Raw genomic sequence first — 23583 nt, 5'->3', positions numbered from 1 at the left:
TATTGGTTTTGTTGATGTATGCTATAGTTTTCTTGCATGTAACTGTATCTTACTCTATAGGTTTCCTTAGAAAGCAAAAAAAACAAGCAACAAGAAACATAGCAATAATAAGAAAACCAAAATAGATGAAAGAGCCATTCTCTTAGATCCTCAGATACTGCTTTGCAGAGGGGCCATTTATCATTTTTAATTAAATATCCTCACTGAATCATAAAATATGACATATTCTGGTATAAAAATGTGTAAGGTATAAATTCTTTGAAAGTTTGTTCTTTTACTATCATGTGAGCACAGGTTTATTAACTGTCAACAGTTATTTTATAGTTTTCATAACTGTGCTTTCTAAGAGACTGCTGATTGTTTTTTTTCCCCTCAGTTTTTATGTGGTAGACTGGCATCCCAAAATAATTCAGTAAATCAAGCTTCCTTTATAACACTGACTGTTAACTAGGGATGAAAATCAGATGCATTGGCAGCTCAGCTTGTTGAAACATCATTAATGATGTTTTGGTGAAAACTAAATAAAGTGGGCCCAGCAAAAATCAACCTGTGAACCACTCTGAGTTGCTTAAATTAGATGTGCTTCTCTCAGTGGCAGATAATTCATTAGACTATCAATGTTTTTTTTTTTTTTAAAAACACTGGAGCAAAGTTGCAGACAATATTGCTACCCTCAGTCATGTGACAGTCAGCTTGTCTAATGTATTTGATACAGATTCTTGAATTCTCACATAGGTGTGTACGTTCCAGCTTGTAGCTGTGTTGATGAAATTAGGGTGTCCCATCATTTCAGACTTTTTGTGCTTATTTGGGCTTGATTTTCTTCTAAGTCTCTGAAGAATTAAAGGGGAGTTTCAGTTTTCATCCCACAAATGTGCCACGCTTTTAAACTGAGTGAGGTGGAAATTGCAATGATAATTACTACATGGCTAGATGCATATCTGGGTGATTTCTAAAATATGCAGTACTATTTCATTTCTCTTCAGACATTAATGCCTGCTTGTTCCACTCCTTATAATATCTTGCTTTATTTTTTTCCTTCTTGATAATGTATGTGTAAGCAAAAGCGTTTATAAAAAGCTTTTAAAAACAGCAAAACCACCAGTGATAACTAATAAACGGAGAGATTTGTGTGTGCTGGGACCTCCCTAACAGCAAGTAACCTCATGAACATGGGTGTGCGTGCACCTGCAGGCTTGAGTTCCTGACCTGTCCTTTTTTCTTCTTCTGCTCTCTGGCATGCTGTGCAGTGCTTCCTCTTAATCACTATGAAGGAAAGAAACACCTACTAGATTTCAAGAAAATTGAGGTGATTAAAGTTACAAGGTAAAATCCAAAATTCAGTAGTTTTGCCTTCTGTAAGTTAGCATTTTTGGTAGTTGTTCCATCAGAATTGTTTGTAGATAATTTCTCACTTTTTCATCATGAAAGAGATAGAGAACAGGGATGAGAGTAAGGCCTGCTGTCTTTTCCTCTCCTCTACATACTTCAGTCTGGCCATCTGGGATGATGTTTTGGGGTCAGCTGAAGATCACTCTGGTGTTGGAAAAACGTTCTATAATTGTAAGCCTTCATGTGTTTAAGTTTTAAAAAGGTACCAAGGTCTAAGTAATACCAAATGGACCATCATGAAAAAATATTTAATGTGGTGTCTGCCATTAAAAAGAAGTTATCACAGAACATGATACAACATTTTCAGAATTCAGTGGTGGCAAGCATCAAGAAAACCTTTGTGAGCAGACTGTAACTCATTACTGTGCATTGGGATGGCCTGTGGTCCAGGAGGCAAACGTGTAATGTGTAAAGGACAAAGCCTTTTGAAAGCTAAATAAACTGTGCATTCATCTGAGCTTTAATTAAATGGTGTATTTGTGGAGCTTAGAAAATAATTTGGAAATTTAAAATTTAATCTTAGTTTTAAATGTCAGCATTAAGCATTAGTGAAAGTCAGCGTTTGCGTGTTTCTTGCATTGATCCAAGCTGGAAAGGATGGCAGTGGCAAGAGGCAGCTGGCTTGTACACAATGGTCAGATCCTCACTGGGCAGCCACATGTGGAGCTCTGCAGCACGGTGCCCCTCTGCTGCATCTGAGACTGGGGTGGAGTGTCCGCTGGTAAAAATGCCAGCTCTTTAGGTAGGGGTTGCATCTCAGTAAGCTTAATGCTTACATGTAATTTAGCAGTAAAAATACCATCAGAAAATTAATATTACAGGCAAGACAAATTTAAACCTCTTTTCAGATTGATTGCTGAAAATAGTATCCAATAACAATTGTGATTTTATGGCAAATTAATGATTTTGGACTTTTATTGTGTGTGTGTGTGTGTGTGCATACCAAAGCAATATCCCTATCTCAGTTTATTGTCAATAACACTCTTGTGATAAGTATTAATGATTTCCCAATGACATCAAACATCGGGAACATCAAATTTCTTTGCTCCTCAGCCAGTCAATGAAACATTGGCTAATTTCTTATAGACTTCACTAATGAAGGAAGTTTTGAAGGAGGAACTGACTATAGTTAGTATTTGTTACCAATAGGAAACATTGATGGGGTCTCTCATTTCTCCTGCCCGAAACAATTTACAGGGTTCGTACCAAAAAAAAAAGTCTGTAGACTCTTGAATGGTGTACAGATCTGCAAGAGCTTGATAGAAAAGTTTGTTTCAATCTATAGTTAGTCCTTCAGTTTTAGAGGCAGTATTCCTTGTGGGTTTTAAGTGGGAAGCCAAAGCAGGCTTTAATAAAATGTATTCAAATATAGTTTTAAATATTGGGTGGCTGCCACTGCTCCATTACAGATGCAATTTAAATCTTTCATGCATGTGAAGAAAATTGATGCAATTGTTCAGCTTACATAACTTTTTATTGTGCTATATGGTTTTTATAAGTTCCATTAAAATCATACTGTTTATATAGCATGTATCTACTATATACTTAATAATTTATCTCTAACAGGTTATGGAAGACATTTCATTTGGAGCAGAGGGTCATTTATCTGAGGTAAGTGTTTCCTAGGCAGTATAAAGTGGTGATATTGTACAGACTATTCTTTGTCTCAATTAGAACAAATGACTCTTGTTTTTATAGTGTTACCTTTGCTTAAAAATTGCTAGAATGTGTGAACACTTGGGAAAGCAACACAATTACAACTAGAGTGGGCTCATTCCTTTTTTCCTTTTTTTCCCATTGAAAATAATGGCATAATTGCTGAGTATTTCAGGGAGTTTATAGTTAAATCCTGTGCTAATTTTTTTAACACATACCAACTACAGGATGAACACACTGGGGTGAAGGAGTAATATTTAGCCAGGCCCACAGTAGCACTGTCATGATGCTTAAGAGTGGAACAAAATCTTTATGCTTAGGTTGTTTTCTTGTGTGCCACTAAAAATACCTTTGAATTTATTTTTGAAGTATAAAAGCAGACAACATACTGCAGCAGAATACCCAGTAACAGGAATTTCGTCTGAATGAAAATACTGGATGTTTGTAATTTTACACCATTTTCATAAATAAAAATGTGCCAGAACCTAGTTCATGCATTTAAGAAAGCTAGGATAATTGAGTAACATGACATGTGTGGCCTGTGAGAAAAATCCACTCACAAAAAAATACAAAACTCTGTCTACCTACACACTAAGAGTTAAGGTAATACATGTGTAAGGAGAGTTACCCTGGTTCTAAGAGTACTGGTTCAGTCTGGTCCATTTTTATATCGGTATGCCTTGGGTTGCAACTTACATATTAAGGAAATTTAGTATCCAAGCATTGTGTCCAGCCAGCAAATAAATTACATGGACAAGTAACCCCCAGTTCACCTTCCCTAACAGCATCCATGCCTCCTGTCAAGTACAAGTGACAAGTGTTCCGAGCCAAACAACTATTAAATAAATAAATATTAAGGTTTAGGATAACTATTCAGATGAGGCATTTCTTTAGATTCCCACCAGTGAGTCCAAAGACTGTGGAGCAGCTGGAATGCTCCAGGAAAGATAATCTAGCTGCAACACCAAGCTCAGATTGTGCTCAAGGAGACTGTGAAATGAGGTCACACCTAGGATAGACTGCTTGGCTTTGTGTGAGTTCAGCATAAATAAAAACAGGAAGCCTTGAGAATGAAGGTGAACTTTGCAGGAAATGCAAATGGCCTTTCTGATCAGTGAACTTTGCTGTGAATTATAGTTAAACTGTGCAGCTGCTTGTGTCCGTAGATGACATGAAATAGGAGCAGGTAATCCCATGGGATAAAGGGCAGCAAAAAGCCCTACTGCCATCAGGGCAAAATACTGAGGGCACCAGAGTTCACAATATACAGGGCTGCCACTATAGAAGTGTGCACCAAAAGCTTAATATCTTACAGTCCTCAGAAGCAGAGAGACTTTTGAATTTTTAAGGGGGGGCGGGGGACAAAAGTGCATAAAGAGAATATAAAGCAACGATAGAAATAAAAGAAATGGAAATACGCGAGAAACCAGGCTCTACCACACTGCCACGGCTGGATTGATGGTGACTTGTAGAGAGCTCTCCTTGAAGTGACGTGAAAGTGTCAGCAGCCTGTACAATGTCAGGTTTTGCCTAAATGTACCTTTGATGCTCTGGTCCCCTAAATTCACACTGGTCAGTCTCCCTGCTGCCTGCAGGAGAGCACCCAGTTAGTCATTCCAGATTGTTACATCTTAGTGACTTGGGAGCAGAGATGGGAATGAACAATGCTAGGAACCACCTATAAATGCAACCCAGCTATGCTGACTCCTTGCACAGCAGGGTGTGGACACGGGAAAACAGTTTGGTACTTCGGTTTCTTTTTCCAAGTCCTGACCCACTGTGCATTTTTATTGGTAAGTTAGTAAATAGCCTCATCCTCCCACAGCAGGAGCTGGAATTGTCCCAGTGTAATTAAATGAGCCAGTGCAGTAGTGTGCTCTCATTTTAGGAAGTTTGCAATTAGGGAAGGTCTTCAATCTACTATGGATGAGAATAGGAAGACTGCTGTCAGGCCACAGCAGGGTGCTGGAAGGCAGTGAAAAGCTCTATTCCTGCATAGATGCTTTTCCAGGGACACTCCTCTGTAGCTGTAATGGAAGATACATGAAGGGAAGAATTGCCAACATTGGACTGTAATTCTGATGAGTCATTTAACACTCGCATGTGGAGAAGGGAAGGGGATCAGTACTAGCAAAGGGAGTGTGGGAAAAGCTGTGATGGTGGGAAAGAGGTAGGTCACAGCTGGCTGGAAGGCTTTATGCCTAAATTGTTGCATATGAGAAAGTGGGGGAGTGTGTTGTAGTGTTTAAGTTTCCTAAATATATATAACCACGCTGATGGAACAAGCAAGCAGTCTGTAAGTGGAAGGTGATAAGAGCAAAAGTAATTGGGAAACAACCTTGATCCCTCTTCTGATGAAAGTTAGATAGCTACCTCCACAAAAGAAAAGCTCATCTAAACAAAACCAGGGAGACAATAGGGGGGTTTCTGTGGGACAAACTCTCTAGGAGAAGGAATGAGCAGATGTTCTTTGGTACTATCCAGATGACATCAGGTTTATAGTACAGCACCATCTTCTTTTGGTGCAGAGAAGTGCAAACACAGTCACAGACTACATACCTATGTCAGCAGTTTTTCAGTGGCTCAGAAGTTTTGAAAAGGACAGGACAAAAGTGTTTCTAAGAATGAGCTTAAAATGGTACTGCACAGCATAAGTGTGCAGCAGCAAGACCCCCGAGCACACTAAGCTGCATTAAACAAAAGACATGTGAAATGGCAAGGGAGTTCAGGGATAAGATGGATGTAAGGGAAAGGTGAAAGAAACCATGTGTGTTTTCTAATAGCGAAGGTGAATGAGAAAATAAATGGGATCAGAATTTTTTTCCTCCTTACTCTCTGTGCTTTTGGTCTTTCTAAAGATTATAAGCTATGTCCAGTTATGTAATGCTCCTAGTATTCACTACAAGCTAGCAAGAGACAAATGCAGTAAAAGATCCAAAGGCAAATGAGATGTACTCAAGTCAGGCTAGACTGATGAAATTTCTTCTGAGCGCATAGGAGCCAAGAAAAACAATCTCCAAACCATTAACAAGCTCCTTTGAAAACTCCTAGAGGGAGCTGGAAGTCCCAAGGGATCAGTAAAAGGCAGATTTTGTGTTTGCCTTTAAAAAGGAGGTAGGCCAGGAGTTTATGTGCCAGTCAACATAATTTCAATTAGGATTAGAGTTCCAAATGGTCTTGATAGATTGAAAGAATAGTCTGAAATCAATAAGAAGGGATATGTTGAAAGACAGGTGCAAATTACGTTTGAGGCAGAAAAAGAGTCGGATTTACGTATACAGATGGTAAATAGCAGCTAAGTTGACAATACTGCAGAAGAAGAATCTAGGTTTATAGTGGACTACAAATATAGTGGGATTCATTACCTTCATTGTGTTGGAAGAAAGGGCAAATGCCATTTGCAGCTCATTACTGGGAATGTCAGTTGTAAGACAGAAATAATTACTGTGCTTAGCTGAGAATGCCAGAGCCTCCAGAGGACTATGGCTCTGGTCTGGACACCTCCCTCTGTAGAAGACAGGAACACAGTGAGGAAAAGAAGGAAAGGAATAGAAATAAAATGTTTAGAAATCCTAGTCTGGTTGAAAAGCAAAGTCTTCAACCACATAAAACATGTAGTTGAAGGAGCATAAATAAATAGGAGGACTGTTAGTTATTGTTGTGTGCTATGTAAGGGTAAAATGAAATACAACCATCTTGATTTGGAGCAGGGGGAAAACCTGCTCAGTGCAAGGGTGGTTTAGCCCTGGAGCAGCCTGTACCCTGCAACCAGAACCACCAGACCTCATGTCAGCTGCAAGGAGCCATGTGTGCAGACACCAGCTGAGGACAGTCACAGCAGGCTTGGTCACACTGCAAGTGACAGAGCAGGCTCTGGTGGTCCCTGGCTGCTTCCTGGGCAGCCTTGCCATAATGGTGCTGAGTAACATGCATTGTTCTCAGTGGCCTTCCTCATCTACAGCAGCTGCCTGGGACAATGCACATGGGGCAGGAAATCTGGGATGCAGAGCAGACACAAATTGTTGTTTGTTCCTCCCCTGCACCTTGGACACCTCATGGCCGTGCAGCTCATTTATCTGAGGGCATGTGTGCTTAGCCTGCGTGTGACTGAAGCATCTGCTCGAGCAGGACAGACACGGATGGTTGCATTTTGTTTCTAGTAATTATTTAAGATATGCCTTGGCCTAACATTCTGGAGTTTCTAGTGCTGACAATTGCCATTAACTTCTGCAAAGATCGAGGGTAAACATGCAGCACTTCTGCCAACTGTAGATCACTGTTCTAAAGCTTGTACCATAATATGAAGTATCTGCCTGTAAGGGCAACTTTTTGTAGTTGTTATTTATGTTATTTTATTTTAACTATTATGGGGGAGAGAATGTTTAGTGCAGTGAAAGAAATCTGGCTTTGACTCTGCAGAAGGTCTCCTAAAGCTTCTATTTTATTGGGATTATGATATTGCTGCTTGGAAGTAAGGCAATGCCCTTTTACAAAAGTTCCTCTGTAGGAAGAATGAATTTTAAGGATATATCTGGGAATCTTCCTTCTCAGCACAACCACCAAAGACTCTAATCCCTAATAGAATTAAAATAATCTAGCTACTACAATACCGGTTCTTCTGTATAAAATTGTTGAACTAGATTGAAGAGCACAGAAGGTGTTTGCACTGGCAAAGCTGATCAAACATTTTCCTCAAGTAATGCTGTCGAGGAGCTGTTGCTCATAAGTGACTATAATTACTGGTAAAAAGGTAAAACAAAATGCATAAGACTAAAGTGAAAACCATTACCTCTGCTCTTGATGCAATATGCTGATGCTACAGCAGTGGATCAGCTGGAACCTTGTCTGTTCTTATCATTTCTTGCATTGGAATTTCACATCTTTGGGAGAGAATGAGAATTTCTACTTTTTCTGAGAAGGCAGAAGAATTGCACCTTAAAAAGTAAATCATACCCATATTTGTGCTGTTTTCACCTCCTTAAGGGTTTAGAGGTAAAAAAAAAATACCAGCCAGCTACATTCCTTGTTCACAGAAAAATCCATAAAGCAATATTGCATTTCAGCTCTCTCCTGACTCCTGCAATCTCTCCCAGCTGCTTCCTAAAAATGCCATTAGAGCAAAAATAACCAAAGTCTTAAGACCTACAGCATCTTGTAGCATTGACATAACCTACAAGCTTGGATGAGTTGTATTTTATTAATAAGTTGAGCTTGAGGCAGAGTCCACTTTCCTCTCAGAGATATTGTTGATCAGTGTAAAATGCCAGTTTCCAACCAGGAGCTGTTCTGAATAGTTTGTGTATCACTGACAGGGGTTTTCCTGCCTACATAGACAAATGTGAAATAAAAATGCTACCAGTGATGTTACCAGGCATGAAAGGCCCTAATAGAAATCTTTTCTATCTACTTCTCTGGGCTATCAAACATTTTTTAAACAAGAGTCTGGAGGCAGAAGCTGTGGAATTGATTGAATATTTGGAATTATTCTTATGTATTTTTGAGAGCACTGTATGTTTCTTCCATTTCCATTTTCATATTTATTTATTTAATCATGTAAGTTCTGGATAATCATAATTTATATGATGGTTCTCCTGCGTTTTTCACGTGACACCTGCAAGTAAGTTCCTGAGAGTTGATGCTTGTCTAAGGTATTGGAGGAGCTTCTCATTTCAGCTACAAAGGCAGCTGGGTTATGTAGGTGCAGAAATAGTTTATCCATACACTATTATGGCTGCAATAAAGAGAAATTAAGCTGCATTACTAGGAGTTAAAGACTAATTAAATATAACCCTGATCTTACAGAGTTATTTTCGTTACTCTGCAGTGCAACTGTAGCCATTTAGTTATGATTAAATTGGTTTCAATGCCTAAACAAGTTTGATCTGACTTTTACTCTTTTAGATTTCCCTGTCTTCCTATGTTGTTGTTACAACTGGTTACATTTTTGTAGTATTTATTGTTCCTTTGTCTTAATTTCCAAAGTAAACAGGATTTTTGTTACATTTTTGGACGATTCATTATGTACCATTATGTACTTCATTCAGGAAGAATACTCTGCACTTTTTCATATGCGGTAGAACGGACATATTACTTTAACTGAGAATCTAAGTATACAGTTGACAAGGGAATTAAAGCCAGTGGGTTAAAAATTTTAGTCTCTTATTTCTGAGCATGTTTAGTGCAAGACCAATGCATCAATAAAGGCCTTTACTGGAACTGCAGTGGGGTGGAAGCTACTCCCCAAGGCTTAGTACTCAAAATACAGATTAGTACTGATGCAAAGCACTGTACTCCCACAGTGAGATGCCTTTGCTGCAGAACAAGCATTCACCTGAAACCCTACAGTCTTGGGGGCTTGTTTGCTGGGTTCCTTCCTTTTGTCCTTCCTGGAACCTTTCTTTACTTGGCTGTAAAGTTTTATTTTAAAAGGGAAAATAAAATGTCAAACGTGACATCAGATTATGTAGCAGTGCACCAGTAAGTGTAATCATCCAGCTTCATTCACTATGGCTTTCAGGCTGTAGTGAAATTTTATTCTGGGTTTTAAGGATCTGTGCACATTAGAGTGAGGCCATGCTCGCAACACGGAGCTTGTTTTATCACCCAGGTATCTAAATGCTGCCTCCAGCATCTTTTGACTCACCTGAAGTTCAGTGAGGGGTTAAGTCTAAAAGGCCCATTTTGTCCTGTACATTCACTGACACTGTGAATAGGGAAAAGTCTTCCACTGCGGATTTTCACAGCAGAGCTAGGCAAATCCAGCCAGTGTACTTTTTATAGCTGCTCAGTGAATTAATTGTATTTGCATGTATGAGGTAGGAAATGTGGGGGCAGTTTTAAAGTGGAGAAAATGTATCTTCTCATACAGCAACTACTGATAGAGCTAATTGTGTGACCAATTACCTGCATAAATGTTCCTGCCATAATGGTACCATAAAAGAGAAAGGGGTACCTTACTGTAATGCATACCTTTGGACATTTGTTTATATTTAAATATACTTAATGGCACAGGTATTCAGGAGTGTACTGTAACATGTACTTCTAAAAATTTGTCTGTCTGTAGTAACTGGTGATTTCAAATCAGGGTTAGAAGTGTCATCCTGCTTGGCAAGCATGAATGTGATCCAAAATCTCATGAAGTAATAATTTTTGATAAAGGCAGTACCTGGATCAGACTAAAGTATTCAATATCTTGATGTAATAAGAGCAAGAATGTGCTTTTTATGTGTCTGTAAGATCTGTACAGGACTAATTCATTTTGTTGAAGTACACAGTCTGTAGAAAGCATCTGGTTTGAATACTTCACTTGCAGCTTTTGTTTGTCAGAGTGCTACTTAAGAGTTTGTGCAGGAATTAAAAGCTGTTCTTCCTAAATTAACTGTCCACTGATTGTGCAGCACTGAGCGTTCTTTGCTTGTTGTTCTTCTGTTTGAAATGAGGGCTATGGGAAGACTGATTTTCTTATGTGTAATTAACTGTTAGAGAAAAATCAGTGTTCAAAGGTGGAGCTTTCTCTACATGGTCATAATTTTAGATGTGCTTTCAGAGTACTTGGGGTTTTTTTTCAGTTTACTGACTTGTTTAGCCTAAGACCCAAGTTCTTTTGGATGACTGTCGTCTGTTATTGCATGTGTGTCACAGAATGATTCCCTAAGAGCTTTCTATTGATACAAATGGCCTGGGTTATCCCACCCATAACAGCATATGGAGTCCTGCTGGTATGCTGAATGATAATTTAGTAGCTGGATGGAAGACTTTTCCTCATCTTCTGTCCCTGATCTTGAGAAAAAGACATTCCTAGTTTCTGCAAGGAGAATGTTTGCTTTCTCCTCCCATATTCTCGCTTTAAAAACAGTGGGTCTTTTTCACAGCCATGCATTCTGTGGAGTGCTGCTGTCAATTCTCAGGTTTGGTAATGCCTGGAAGTGGCAGCTCTGGTTCTGTGTGCAGAGCCAGGGACTTGGACGTTGTGCTCCTCTGTGTCTAAGCTGCAGGGGTTTGCGACATAACCTCTTAACCAATCCACCCATCCAGGGGCTGAGCTGCAGCTGGTCCTAGTGGGATCTGATGGATAGCCATGTCTGGGAAGGGCCCAAGGAAAGCAGAAAGGTAAAGCTCTGTGCCATAACAGAGGATGTGCCAGCACACAGAGCTCTTCTGGCATTCAACTCCGTGTATGCACTGTGTGATGCAAAGTGAAAGGATAGCACACAATGCAGATCTGGTAAATGTGTTCACCAAAACTCAGATTGTTTCACAATGGGCAGCATTCCAACAAGTGTTAGCATGATTTCTCTGAAAGGCCTTTGATTGAAGGTTTGATTTCTCTTGAACAACCACTGATGTCTGGTCTTACAGCAACAGATAAGTGCAAACACCCCCAAGTATTTTTCTCCTTTGAGGAGAAAAACTTTCTGCACATAATATATGGCCACATTAGAAGCTAGCTTTATTGATGAGTGCACAGACTAGGTCTAGAGATGATCCAGTTTTCTGGATTCCAGCTGATGAATTACTAATTTTTTTTTTAACATGGTTCCAGCAGAAGTTCATCTTGGCACCATAACCTTTTCTTACAAATAACCCCTGTCATTACTGTAGATGTATGGTGCTGTGGGAGTGAGAGGAAAGGCTTGTCCCAGAGCTGCACGAATTGATTTTTTTCTTTTCCTCTTCTCATATTTGCTGCCTATTTGGGTCAATTCTCAAAGTACTACTCAATGCAAAATATATAATATAGCAATTACCCTTGTGGAGTGTATCTATCTGAAAAAACTTATGAGAAGGGCTTTGAAACTGGTTTAAAATACTCAGTTTAAAATAGAAAAAGTATTTGCCTGTGTAAATTCTAAATAGAGAAGCATTATTTTTGAAAATTTAATCTTGCTTAATGATAACTGAGTAAAAAAAGCATAATTTCATCTTGTAATGTCAAAGACTTTGATGCATTTTCTTTGATTGCTTGAGCAAAGTCCCCAAGTACTCTAGACAGATTTTTCTTCAAAAATAAAAATATATTTTATGTGTGTAAGAGTTACCAAAATGATGCTGCTTGAAATATTTACATGACCTAAAAGTGTAAATCATATTTATATGACCAACTTGAAATTTGGGTACCTTAATGGGGTGGTTAGCAGGAGATTTCCCTCCCCTGCTGTGGTGAGACAACAGGGAAGAAGGAGAGCAGTTCAGTCTTCATACCCCTTTAATCGTCTGCTGAAAGTGAGATCATGACTTTTTTCTGCTGGGAAGAAGACTGAGACCACAAACTCATTCCATTTCATATTAATCACCAATTTATTATACAGAAACAGCTTTTTGTCTCTCTAATGGGAATTTGCTTTCAGGCAATGTCTTTGCACTGCAAAGTATCATATCCCCTTACTAATATTTTATTTTCCCTTTAATTTGATGCAAATTTGATGTAGAAAAGTGCAGTCAGCAGCAAACGTGCTTTCTTTTCTTTTTCAACTTTCTGTAGGAGTTCTTCATATTTTCTGCAGAGTTGGGAGAAAAATGTGAAGCAATAAGTGAGAAATTGGTGCATCTGGAAGATCAATTGCAAAGTTCCGCCTGCAGAGTTGATGAAGGAGTTATTCATATCCTTTTCGCTATAACTATAGATACATATCAATCTGTGTAAGTATGCACATGAAATACTTGCCTTTCAGATTCACATGGAATGCTAGTTCTTAGTGTAGATTAGATACATTAAGAATGGGAGTATTGATTGTCTTGATGAAATGGGCATTTTTGTGTAGTAAGTTTTCCTATAGTGCATTTTCACTGTGGTCTGATCCACCTTTAATTGCTTTAAACAGAGTTAGTTCTTTGTAAATTAAGACTGGGCACTGAAAAGCCCTTATTTTACTGTTAAAATCCTTTTGTTTGTAATGCTCATATAATTAGATACGTAGCACACCAACAGCTGCATGGATACAAGTGTCCATGCACCTGCATTTCCCAACATGATTTGGCTGAATTAAGTGCTACATTATTGACTCAGACTGTGCATATTGTCACCTGTAGTTTGGGGTATTTTCTTTTTAAAGAAAATGGGCAACAGATGCATCATGTGGCATCCTACACATTTTAATCTGCCTCTAACACTCCAATGCAAGTAACCAGACAAGATACTGTCTTATGCACCCTTATCTCTTTCTGTTCTTAATCTGTCAGTTTTTCTGAAGATTGCTTAACCTTTATGAGGCATTCCTTGGCCATTTTTCAAAATTTAAGAGCACAAAGTTTTGTTTCATTTGTAACTTTCATAGGAAGAACTTTTCATAAAATAGATTTTGTTCTTGTAAGAAAGGGTAAAGAAAGTAAGAACCAGTGAAGCTGATGAAGATGAGAGTACTGAGCTGCTTAGGTTTTAGTAGAGAAGAGGTGGCAGTTGAGAGGATCATGAAGAAGGACAAATATGTTCAAGGGACAGAGATCAGCAGAGGAGCCCTTGGAGATATCTGAAGGTGAGTTGAGGTAATGATGGTGCTAGAAAGGATTCAGTTCCTATTAAGTCAAGGTGGACAGCCCTGCAGGGGATAGTTTAGAGAAAGAAGGATAAATAGTGTGTGGAAATACCACTGTGTTCTAAGTAATTGGGCATCTATTGCAAGTCATTGCAAGTTTCCTGTTCTAGGAACTTGGTTTATTTAAAGGTAACAGAAGAATGAAGGGTGAGGGGCAGAGGGAGGGGAGAATGGTGCTGGGGGAAGGGGATTTGCATCAGAGGAGAGAAATCTAGTCAGTAATTGGTCACTACTTCAAATCTTTCTTTTCTAAGCATTTCAATATACACACAATATACAGAAAGATTATTCAACTTTCTTTTCATTATATTTGCAGTGTTCGTGCTTGGTTGCAGTTGTTTCCCCAGTGCATTCTTTTCAGAGCTCTATGGATGTGTCTTGGGGGTGTGTGTGCGCAGAGCATCCAACTCCTTTCTCCCTCGCATATATTTACTCTCAAATGAGCTTTTCTCAGTGGCCCTTATAGAAGAACACTGAGGGTTGGAGTTACAGGTTCTTTGCAGGGGACTTAAGTTAATATTCAAACACATCAGTCAGATCTGATCATAGTTATAGTTTATTAGGTAAGGTAAAATAAGCCAGAAAACTGCATATTTGGTTCCAGAAGATAATACACTAGACGTATGTGAAATAGTAGTGTTTGTATGTTCTGTGGAGCGTGCCTATTTCTTCATAGCTGTTGAAACCGCGAGAGTTAGTTAAAAAACTAAAACTAATACTTGGAAATTTCAGAAGAGTTGTAGATTAGTCTCGTTTTAAGCCACAGTTTTCTGATAGAGATCAGACTTCCTCTATCATCAGTGAACTTCAGCTCGTGTTACCTAAATACAGAAATGCACACGGTGTGATATCCTGGTCCATCAGTCACAAAATAAGAAGCCATGTTTAAAACATAGGGACATACAAAGAAGCAGTTCAGCAATTCAGCTACCCCTCATTAACATTCAGTTGCTATTTCAGAGGTAGTCCAGATCAATGTGCATAAAATGTTACCATCTGGTACGTGTAATCACTGTGCTATACTTCAAAAAGGAATGAGAAAAATAGCTACCACAGTGCTACAGACCTGTAGATTGTTTTTTTTTAAATAAAGACTGCTCAGTGCCTATAAAATTAGCTTTCACTCATTGGTAACTTGCCTGTATTGCAGGAACTAGCACTAAGATAGGAGACAACAATTAACCTCAGTTGAAGAATTTATTTAATAGATGGATCTGTTGTTTGCATGATAAGTTATTTGATTTTAGATAAAACAATTTCCTATCACAGGTACTGGACAATCATGCAGTCTTTGTTAAAAATCTGTAGAACTCTAAGAGCAGGAGCTCAAAGACCTGAAATAGTAATGAAAACAGGATAAAGTTTTCCAAGTCCATTCACTGCTTACTTTCATCCTTCTCATCTTCTTCCCAAAAAAACTGCCTTATTCATAAATGTTACAAAATGTATTAGGTCAAAAATCTAACTGTGGGCTGCACAGATGTAAATTAGTCCTGTGGTCTGATTATTAAAAGACTTCTAAAGACACCACTGAGAAAAATAAATTCCTGATGCTCTCGAGCCATTTGCCAATGTTTAGTGTGTGTCATAGCTTTGATTAATAATTAAGTTTGTATTAGAAGAAAAAACCCAGATGTCATTGTTTTTCATTCTATGTTTTGATGGCATAGCACACTTAAATCAACCATGCTGCTCGTCATAAGTGCCAGCATGACCTGAACAAAGGAGAAATCCAGTGATACTTCTTGGCCCTGAATATAGGCACAGACCCACTTGCAATTCTAATTTATTGTAGAAATCTTTCACAAAAACCATTAAACTGCACTTCTATATAAAAAGCATCAAACAATAGGGGCATGTTAAGAGTTCTCTGTAGCACTATGACATATTTGCTAAATTCTATGGAGTATAAACAAATAAACCCACAAAATACTCAATTATGGTTGATCATTAATGAGTGTATGAAAACAGTCCACATCATTAATTGGAAAAACCAAAGGATGAGAAGTAACTCGTTCTGGTGTCTGCAGAGCTGATGAGAGGTGTTACTTTCCTGATAGTAAAGGCCTGGAATTCCCACTAAAATTAAATGGAGCCTATATTGCAATTTCACAGTCATTTTTGTTCTTAATTAGTAGTTACATTTTGATAGACGATTTGAATGCATGTAATAGTTCTTCTTGGTGGAAATGCTTTGTTGGAAGAAAACCTGGCTGGAGTATTATGATAAAAACAATCTTCTTTTCTTGCCCTAAAATGGGCATTTTAATCAGTTATTTCAAAAGCAGAATTTTGTGCCTAAACAATTATTAAACATTGCAGATCATGTTGCTAACCCTTCACCTTTATCCTGCTGCAGGCTCCCATACAAGTCTTGCTTTACACCAGAGTAGGTTTTCAACAGAATAATGTAAAATTTAGCCCTGGCTGTAGCTCAGTGAGGAATCTCACTTTGGGTGAACCTGTAGAAGATTTTGGGATCCTCCAAGTTCAGAGGTGGCAATGGCACCCTCTTTGATTTTATTTTAGATGACAGGAGGGTGAGCCCTTCCTACTGCATGTCACACAGAGAACATGGTTCCACTTGTATAGTTTTATGCTGTGATGGGGATAGGTCAGTGTATTTCCTTCCAGGTGCTGCAGCTTCTTTGCCTTCCATTTTCTGCTGGAACAAGTGATATTCAGACCACTGAAGTATTCAATTTTTCAATATGTAGCAGTCATTCTGTTGCAGTTTTTTGTTTAGTAGTTTTTGGGGGAGTATTTTGGGTTTTGCACGGGAGGGGTATTATATTAGTTTATAGAAATATTCACGGATGTGAAGGAGGGAGACAGTAATCAAGGGGGTAAATGGGAAAATTCTAATTGGTTGCACTACTGCAAATACCTCTGTATTTTGTAAGAAGTGATGGATTGATGGATTTCTAAAGGCCATTTTGCTCTCTTGCTGTGGCACCACACAGGCTTCATACAGAAATAGTAGGGACTTGCTTAGTGTCTTTCCCTTGCTCCAAAGAGTGCTCTTCAAAAAGGCCAAAACCCAGGTCATTCAAAATGCTTACTGAATTGTCTTGGCTCTTCAATGGTCCTTTGGCATGTAGCACACACAATCACAGCATGGTTTCATTGGAAGTGACCTTTTCGAGATCATCTGGTCCGACTCCCTGCCTCAAGCAGGGTCACCTAGAGGAGGTTGTCCAGGATGTTGTCAAGTTTTGAATATCCCCAAGGATGGAGTCTCCACAACTTTTTGTGCAACATAGTCCAGTGTTTGACCACCTTCAAACGATAAAAAATGTTTTCATGTATTCAGATTCAATTTCCTATTTTGGAATTTCTCCCTGTTACTCCTTGTTCTGTCAGTGGACAAAAAAAGTCAGAAGAGTCTGGCTCCCTCTTCTTCATTCCTGCCTTTCAGCTATTTATACACAGTGGTAGTATCCTGTGAGCCTTCTTTTCTTCAGGTTGAAGAGTCCCAGGTCTCTCAGCATCTCCTTGTGTGATGGATACCAAAGTCCATTAAACTGGTCCTGTGCTGGAGTCATTCCAGTAAGTCCTCCTCTTTTACTGTGGAGCCCACAACATCCAGATGATACCTCACCAGTGCTCATTAGGGTGGAAGGATCGTCTCCATCCACCTGCTGGCAGTGTTTTTGTTAATCCAGCCTGGGAGGCTGTTGGGCACCTTTGCCCCAAGATGCAGTGCTTGTGTATATTCAGTTTATTGCCCACCATGACCTCAAGGTCCTTTTCTGCAGAGCTGCTTTCCAGCTGGCTTAGCCCCTCCATGGGTGCTGGTGCCTGGGATTAGGAGTGACACTTGCAGTTAGGTGGTGGGACATCGAGCTGAGCTTGTCTGCGAGCACTGTGGAGTTTAGCTTTTGGAAACAAGCAGAATAGTTAGTTAACCAGGTTAAAAACAAAACAAAACAAAAAACCACACCAAACAACCAAAACCAGCCACTTCTTTCTGATTATTTCTGTTTTTCAAGAACTAATTTCTTCTTCAGATGTCCAAAAAATGCAGTTACTTTCCAATATCCTGTTGCCTCTTATCTCAGAGTAATAGTAGTCCTTCACTGCCCTTCCAATGTCCTTTTATCTTACAATATGTACTTCTGGTTTCTAACCTTTCTTATAGGTAGGCAACTGATTCATAATATCTACTTTTTGTCTCTTTTCCCTAAACATCCATGCTGAGAGATCAGAAGCTGTAATTGAGCAAAATGACCCCATTTTTTCCAAAAATTAAGTCTCTACAGTAGCTAGACCTGCTTTTTATCTGCTTGCAAATCATGGCTTCTGTCATGATGCTCATGTTTTTCAAAGAGACAAAGTCAAACAGGTGAAAAGCTTCAAGCAAGAAAATGTTAGAGCTGCAGCATTATTGAATATGGGTTGCATTTGTGTGAAGCTGTTCCCAAGTACCTTAATTTACAGCTTATTTGACATTGGGGAGATTTTCTCAGTTTTCAGAGGAAGACAGCAGGACCAGAAAATATTCCCAGTTGGCACTTGTTTTCACTACTGCCTTGGATACTGGCTCCATATTGGCAGCACTAGAGAGTTAAAGCATGAAGGACACATTTTCATGTGGACCCATGCAGAACTGTTTATTTGCATTTTTAAAATGGGTGAAGCTGTTTATCCAGATATAACCTCTGTGCATGGATAGAGATGCCATGCTCAGCCATATACCGTATATTTTTCTTAGCCATAAAGGCTCATTTGACAGTTACTTGTCTACATATGCTTGTGGTGTTAATTATGAGGTTATTGGAACTTGCTGATGTTAGACTATGCAGTCATCTTTTTTGTTGCTCCGTCTTTCTGTTGGTTAACAGTTTTTTTCCTGTCTTCCTCATTTTCTTCCATCCTATAAGATTCCTCATCCACTGTCACTGAAACATTTCAGTTTTGCTTTTTCTCTCTACCTGAAAAGAATTTTGTAATTGCTTGGAATATTACAAGTAACAGCATGTAGTCAGAGACTACGCATCAGAATTAGTAAAACTTCAGAAGTTTCATGGTGCTCATGGACTGCAGAATTTATGTTTACCACTTAGGTTTTCAGCAGAGCCTCATGATTAAGTTGCAGAGGGGTGGAGAATCCAGGACTTAGAAGAGGATAATAATATTTCTTACTTCAGAGAAGATGCAAAGCATAATTAATTTGTCCTTGTACAGTGCATTGTGATCCTGGGATAGGAGAAGCTTTGTGTGTGCTGCTACTACTCGTAATCAGAGACAGAAGCCCTTTAGATTAACAGAGCTGTCCAGAAATTAGAAGTAAGCGTGAAGATATTAAGGGCAAAACATCATAGTAGATGCATCTAAATACACAAAGATGATGTTTTGAGGAATTGATAACAGAATCAAAAGCAGCCAAGACTTTTCAAAGGCATAATAATGGCTGCCTGAAAGAGCTGTGGTTTGTATAGCTTTACCATGGTCCAGTCACAATTTTTCAAAAGTAGCAGTTTATTTTTTACAGTCACATAACCTGAGGCTGTCTTTTTTTCTTGACATTGTGTTGACATTGGGGTTAAGTAAAACAATATTTCCTAGTGTATGAGCTCTGCAAAGGACAAAGCCTGTCCTTGTGTGTTATCCTTTCTGTGTGTTGTACTTTTGAAACTGAGTTGTTTCAATGTCATCCTGTTTCACTTTCCTTGAAGTGAGGTTCTGGCATAATTTGATGACATACTTTTAGAAATGAACCAACTTCTGTCTTTTGGGGTCTTTGCCCTTTACCATACCTGTCCAGGAGGCCTCAGTGGGGATGGGATGGGCCCTAGGGCTTGTGCACGGACTTGGTCATTGGTTTAGCATTTCAGAGGCTCTGACTTGCCTCTGCTTGCTTTCTTCTTCACATAGTGTAAGCTATAGAAGAGAGGATAAAATTGGTTGTCTCACTGAGCTACACCCAGTCCTTGCACTTCTTCCAAGAATGGATAGTGTTGATTTAAGATTATCAGCAGAAAGGCCAATATATTGATAGTACAAACTTGTTGCCATGAGAGGCCAGTCGTAGCACAAAAAGCTGTACTGCCAAGGAAGCCCAGCCACTTAACAGGCTTGTGCACGTCAGCAGCTGCTACTATCTCCGTGAATGCCCTGCCTTCATCTGCCAGTCTGCTCCCTGCTGCACCCCTTGTCACCACCTGACACCCTCCCTCTTGTTATTGGGCAGCTGCAGAAAGAGGGAAATGGAAGGTCTCTTTCAGAGGCTGAATCATTAGCCATCAGTTTCTTCCTGAATTCATTGCAGGAACCCTGAACTAGACAGAGGAAAATAAAATGTGGAAAACTCTTTCTTAACCAAATGAAGCATTTTATTCTAATTATTGGATACTTTTCAGGTGGCCTTCTTCCTTTTAATACACAAAAGTACAACCTTGTTACTGCCCTCTTTGCTTTTCAATTTGTTCAAAGCATTCCCTGTGGAGTCTCATATAGCTTAATATTTGTGTGTTCTGCACTGTAATTATAATGATAATTCAGCTAACATGAAAGCTTTCTGGAGGTAAGTGTAGCAGAAACACTTTCTCTGCTATAAGCTAATTTTGCTCCTTACCTTGATTCCCACCCCACCTTGCATAGCACACGTTGAGCTCACTAATGCCACACAAGCTGTGGTCACTTGGCATTGTGTGTCAGACTCCTCCTGCTGCCTACACCTGGGATCTGATCCACCCAGGTCTGTGTCTCTGGCGCGAAAGTCCACCCTCCATCCATCAGGGAACGCACAGGGAACATTGCTGCTGCTCAATGGTACAAGTATTTTTTATCTCCTTCCTTCCCATGAGAACAGTATCCAAGCAGTATCCCCCATCCCCTCCCTTTTTTAAACTGCTAAATAATGCTGCTTGAGAACTTGAGTTTGCCTGCATTTTTCTTTTGCTAGCAAGTGTGAGAAATGTATTAATATTTAATCCAAACAATTTGAAAGAAGTTGAAGCTACAATTAGATAGCCATGGCCATCTGTTGTGAACAGCAGAACAAGAATGTACTTAATAACTTGGAAAGAGAAAAGGGACTGCCAATCACCTATAGATTATTCCTTAATAAAGCTTGCACAGTCTCTGCAGAGGGAGATCCAGGTGGTGAAGGAGACACTCCAGACCGTGCTGGTGCAGCTTCAGTCAGCCAAGGAGGCAGGAGAGGAAAAGGCTGGAGACTTCCTCTGTGACAGCTGGTGTCCAGGAAAACAAGACTTGAAGGAATAATGAGCAGAAAGAGCTGGTAGGATGACATTAATTCACAAAGGGCTGCTTTTAGTAACTGAATACTGTTTTACTAAGCCTCAGGGATCTCTTCTCTCCCCTGCATAACTAATAACTAAATCAATTATGGAGAAACAGAGCCTGGAGGTCTATCATCAGAAGTATGCTACACAGCCTCACATGTTTTGGCACAGATTGGGAAACAGCTTTCAGAGCAGAGCAGCTCCTGTAAATGTGTAGATTACAAATTGATACATTTCAAGTGAGTCTGCAAAATTGCCTTTAATGTCAGTGAAGTGCTCTCCTTGAAGGCTCATAAACACTGTCTTCCTCTACTCATGGATTTTTTTGTCCTGATTTTAAAATGCAGCATTAAAGCTGAAACATCTAGTATTTCTTGGAAAATAGCTCTAAGAATAATAAGATTTTTTTTTCTTTGGCTTTAACAGCTTTCTTACGCTGAATGTATTTTCACATTCCTGCAAATAATTAAATCAATAGGGCGAAATTGAAGCTAACCATGTTCTTTCAACTGAAATTTGGACCTCATTTGCTCTGTGGTATTAAGTACAGTGGAGGTAACTAACAGCAGCCCCTATAGCAGTAGTTTAACTGAATTTATTTAGGTATTAATATAAACTTTCTTTAGTATTACAGGGGTTGTAAGGCAAAAAAAAAATTCCTATGCTGGTGACTTGTGTTGCATATATTGAAATATAGTATGAACAATAACTCATTTAAGTCTCCTTGTAAAGATTACTACCATTACTTTGATCTTCCTTGCAAGCTTCAGAAGGAATGCAGGTTTTTTTGCAAGACACATATGTCGATATATACACACACACCTACTTAAACCTGTATTTTTATAGGAAATAAAAGCAATACTCAACTGAAGCCAACTGGATAGTTGTTCAAAAGAGTTAATGTCTTCAAAAATCCGTGTGTACTTTGATACCAGTATATCTCTGATACCATTAAAAATTCTGTTCCTGCCATATTTTGCAGAGGGTGAATTTAAAAAAAAAAAAAAAAACACCTCTGAATTTTAAAAAATACAATAGAAAACGTCTTGCAACTCAGTACTGTACTTTTTTGATACTGTTTTTCTGACATTTTTAGAATTACTCTTCTAGTAAAGTTACTCATTTATAGCCACATTGTGTTTTTGCAAATTTTGAAGGTCATTGGACTACTTTCCCACTCAGATTCTGTTCATTTTTTGTGTGTTTTAATGCTAGTTGAAACTTCTACCTCAGTGTTAAGTACAGAAGGAGGGAGGGAAAAAGTGCCAGGCAACTGAGACATACAACAGGATTAAAATTGCCTCCAGGGGCATACAGTTGTCAAACCAGGGCAGCAGAGCTCAGGTGGTTTCTGTAGTCATCAGATCCTCAGGGTTGAATTACAGCCCTGTAATTCAGAACATGGTTGACTTTTCTCATTGAGTAATATATGGGCCAGCATTCACATTGTGGTAAAGACTCCTGGAGCTCCAGCTTGCATAGATTCTGGTGCTTGGTTCCCTAATGGAGAACTCTCGCTGTTCTGCTTGACAAGTTTATCTCTCCGTGTCCCTGTTCAATACCTACCTCCCCACCATAGCTCTGGCACTTTCTGAAGCTCCCCTGAACAGATGAACAAGGTGTTTGCCTCCAGCTCAAGGCAGGAGACAAGTGCAGGTGGCACCCTGACATTCAGCCCACACACAGGACCAGCTCCATGGGAAAACCTGCCTGCCAGAAAGAACTCATGGAAACCCACGTGAGTTCAGGTAAACAGGAGAGAGCACACTGACAAGACACATCTCTTAAAACTGTTTCTTTTGGTTCAATACCACAGAGAGCCCAGGGTACTGCATTGCCAGCAATGAGCATTTATATAGGACCATGAGGACAGGCCCAGAGATGATGGCCAGTACACTAAACTAAGGTTGCATGACACCCCACTCTCCCACCCTGTGGAGTTTTGTCCTTTGAATTCTTAGTGCCTGCAATGTAAACAGCTGTTAGGCCCTAGAAGTGCCTTAGAGCCAGCATCAGCTACAGCTGAAGCATCAAGTCTGCCTCCTTGCAGCAGCAAGGGCTCAACAATAGGAATAGGACCCAACCATCACATGGGCAGGAGAACAGCACCCTCATTCCCACTAGTGAGGTTTCTTGAAGACATTCCCATTCAATTAAAAAAATTATGTGGCTTTTGTGTTTCAAAGCTTCAGAGCACCACGGCATTTTAATAAAAACCTCAACTTAGGCAACCACTCTAATAAGACACTGAATTTCTAAGGAGAAGGGAAACTGAATCAGTCATCATTCATGTTCCATTTGTATCTGTTAACATCTATTTTATATGTAACATGGGCTACTACTACTCCTTTAATTTATTACTCCATTAACTTCACTGTTTGTTGTGGGGAGTTAGAGCCAGTAACCATCCCTTTTCTCAGACACATTTGATAATAAACATACTTTAAACAAAAGGTATACTATGCAATGTATCGACTACCTTTTATCTGTGAATAGAAAACTTTCAAATAAAGAGAAATATGTTTTTAACTAACCCAATGTCTGTTCGCATTCTGTGCAGTGTACAACATTTTAGAAATTTCATCATGGAGAGTGGAGGACAGAAAAGGAGAAAGAAACCATGTGTGTGACTATTATTGTGCTGTTGACAGCAGCAATTCGTCTGCTTGGGGGAGTCTGTTGTGCCTTTTGGAAGCAGTCTAAAGACATACTCAAGACTGGAGTCTGACCTGTAGCTGTTTTCAGTATGAGAG

At 39.3% G+C, this 23583-nt stretch overlaps 1 protein-coding gene across 1 annotated transcript in view; it reads left to right on the top strand.

Moving 5' to 3' along the window:
* DISC1 (DISC1 scaffold protein) overlaps positions 1–23363 on the top strand; it is a 191672-nt gene extending 168309 nt beyond the window's left edge. The window contains exons 12-14 of the mRNA XM_032102313.1: positions 2959–3003; positions 12530–12647; positions 20662–23363. Of these exons, the coding sequence (XP_031958204.1) occupies positions 2959–3003; positions 12530–12647; positions 20662–20810 (312 nt within the window). The 3' untranslated portion in view covers positions 20811–23363. The remainder of the gene's footprint in view (positions 1–2958; positions 3004–12529; positions 12648–20661) is intronic.
* The last annotated feature ends 220 nt before the right edge of the window (positions 23364–23583 follow it).

The sequence above is a fragment of the Corvus moneduloides genome, chromosome 3, assembly GCF_009650955.1.
Source record: "Corvus moneduloides isolate bCorMon1 chromosome 3, bCorMon1.pri, whole genome shotgun sequence".
Taxonomy (NCBI): domain Eukaryota; kingdom Metazoa; phylum Chordata; class Aves; order Passeriformes; family Corvidae; genus Corvus; species Corvus moneduloides.
This window is presented reverse-complemented; position numbering and strand designations above follow the sequence as displayed.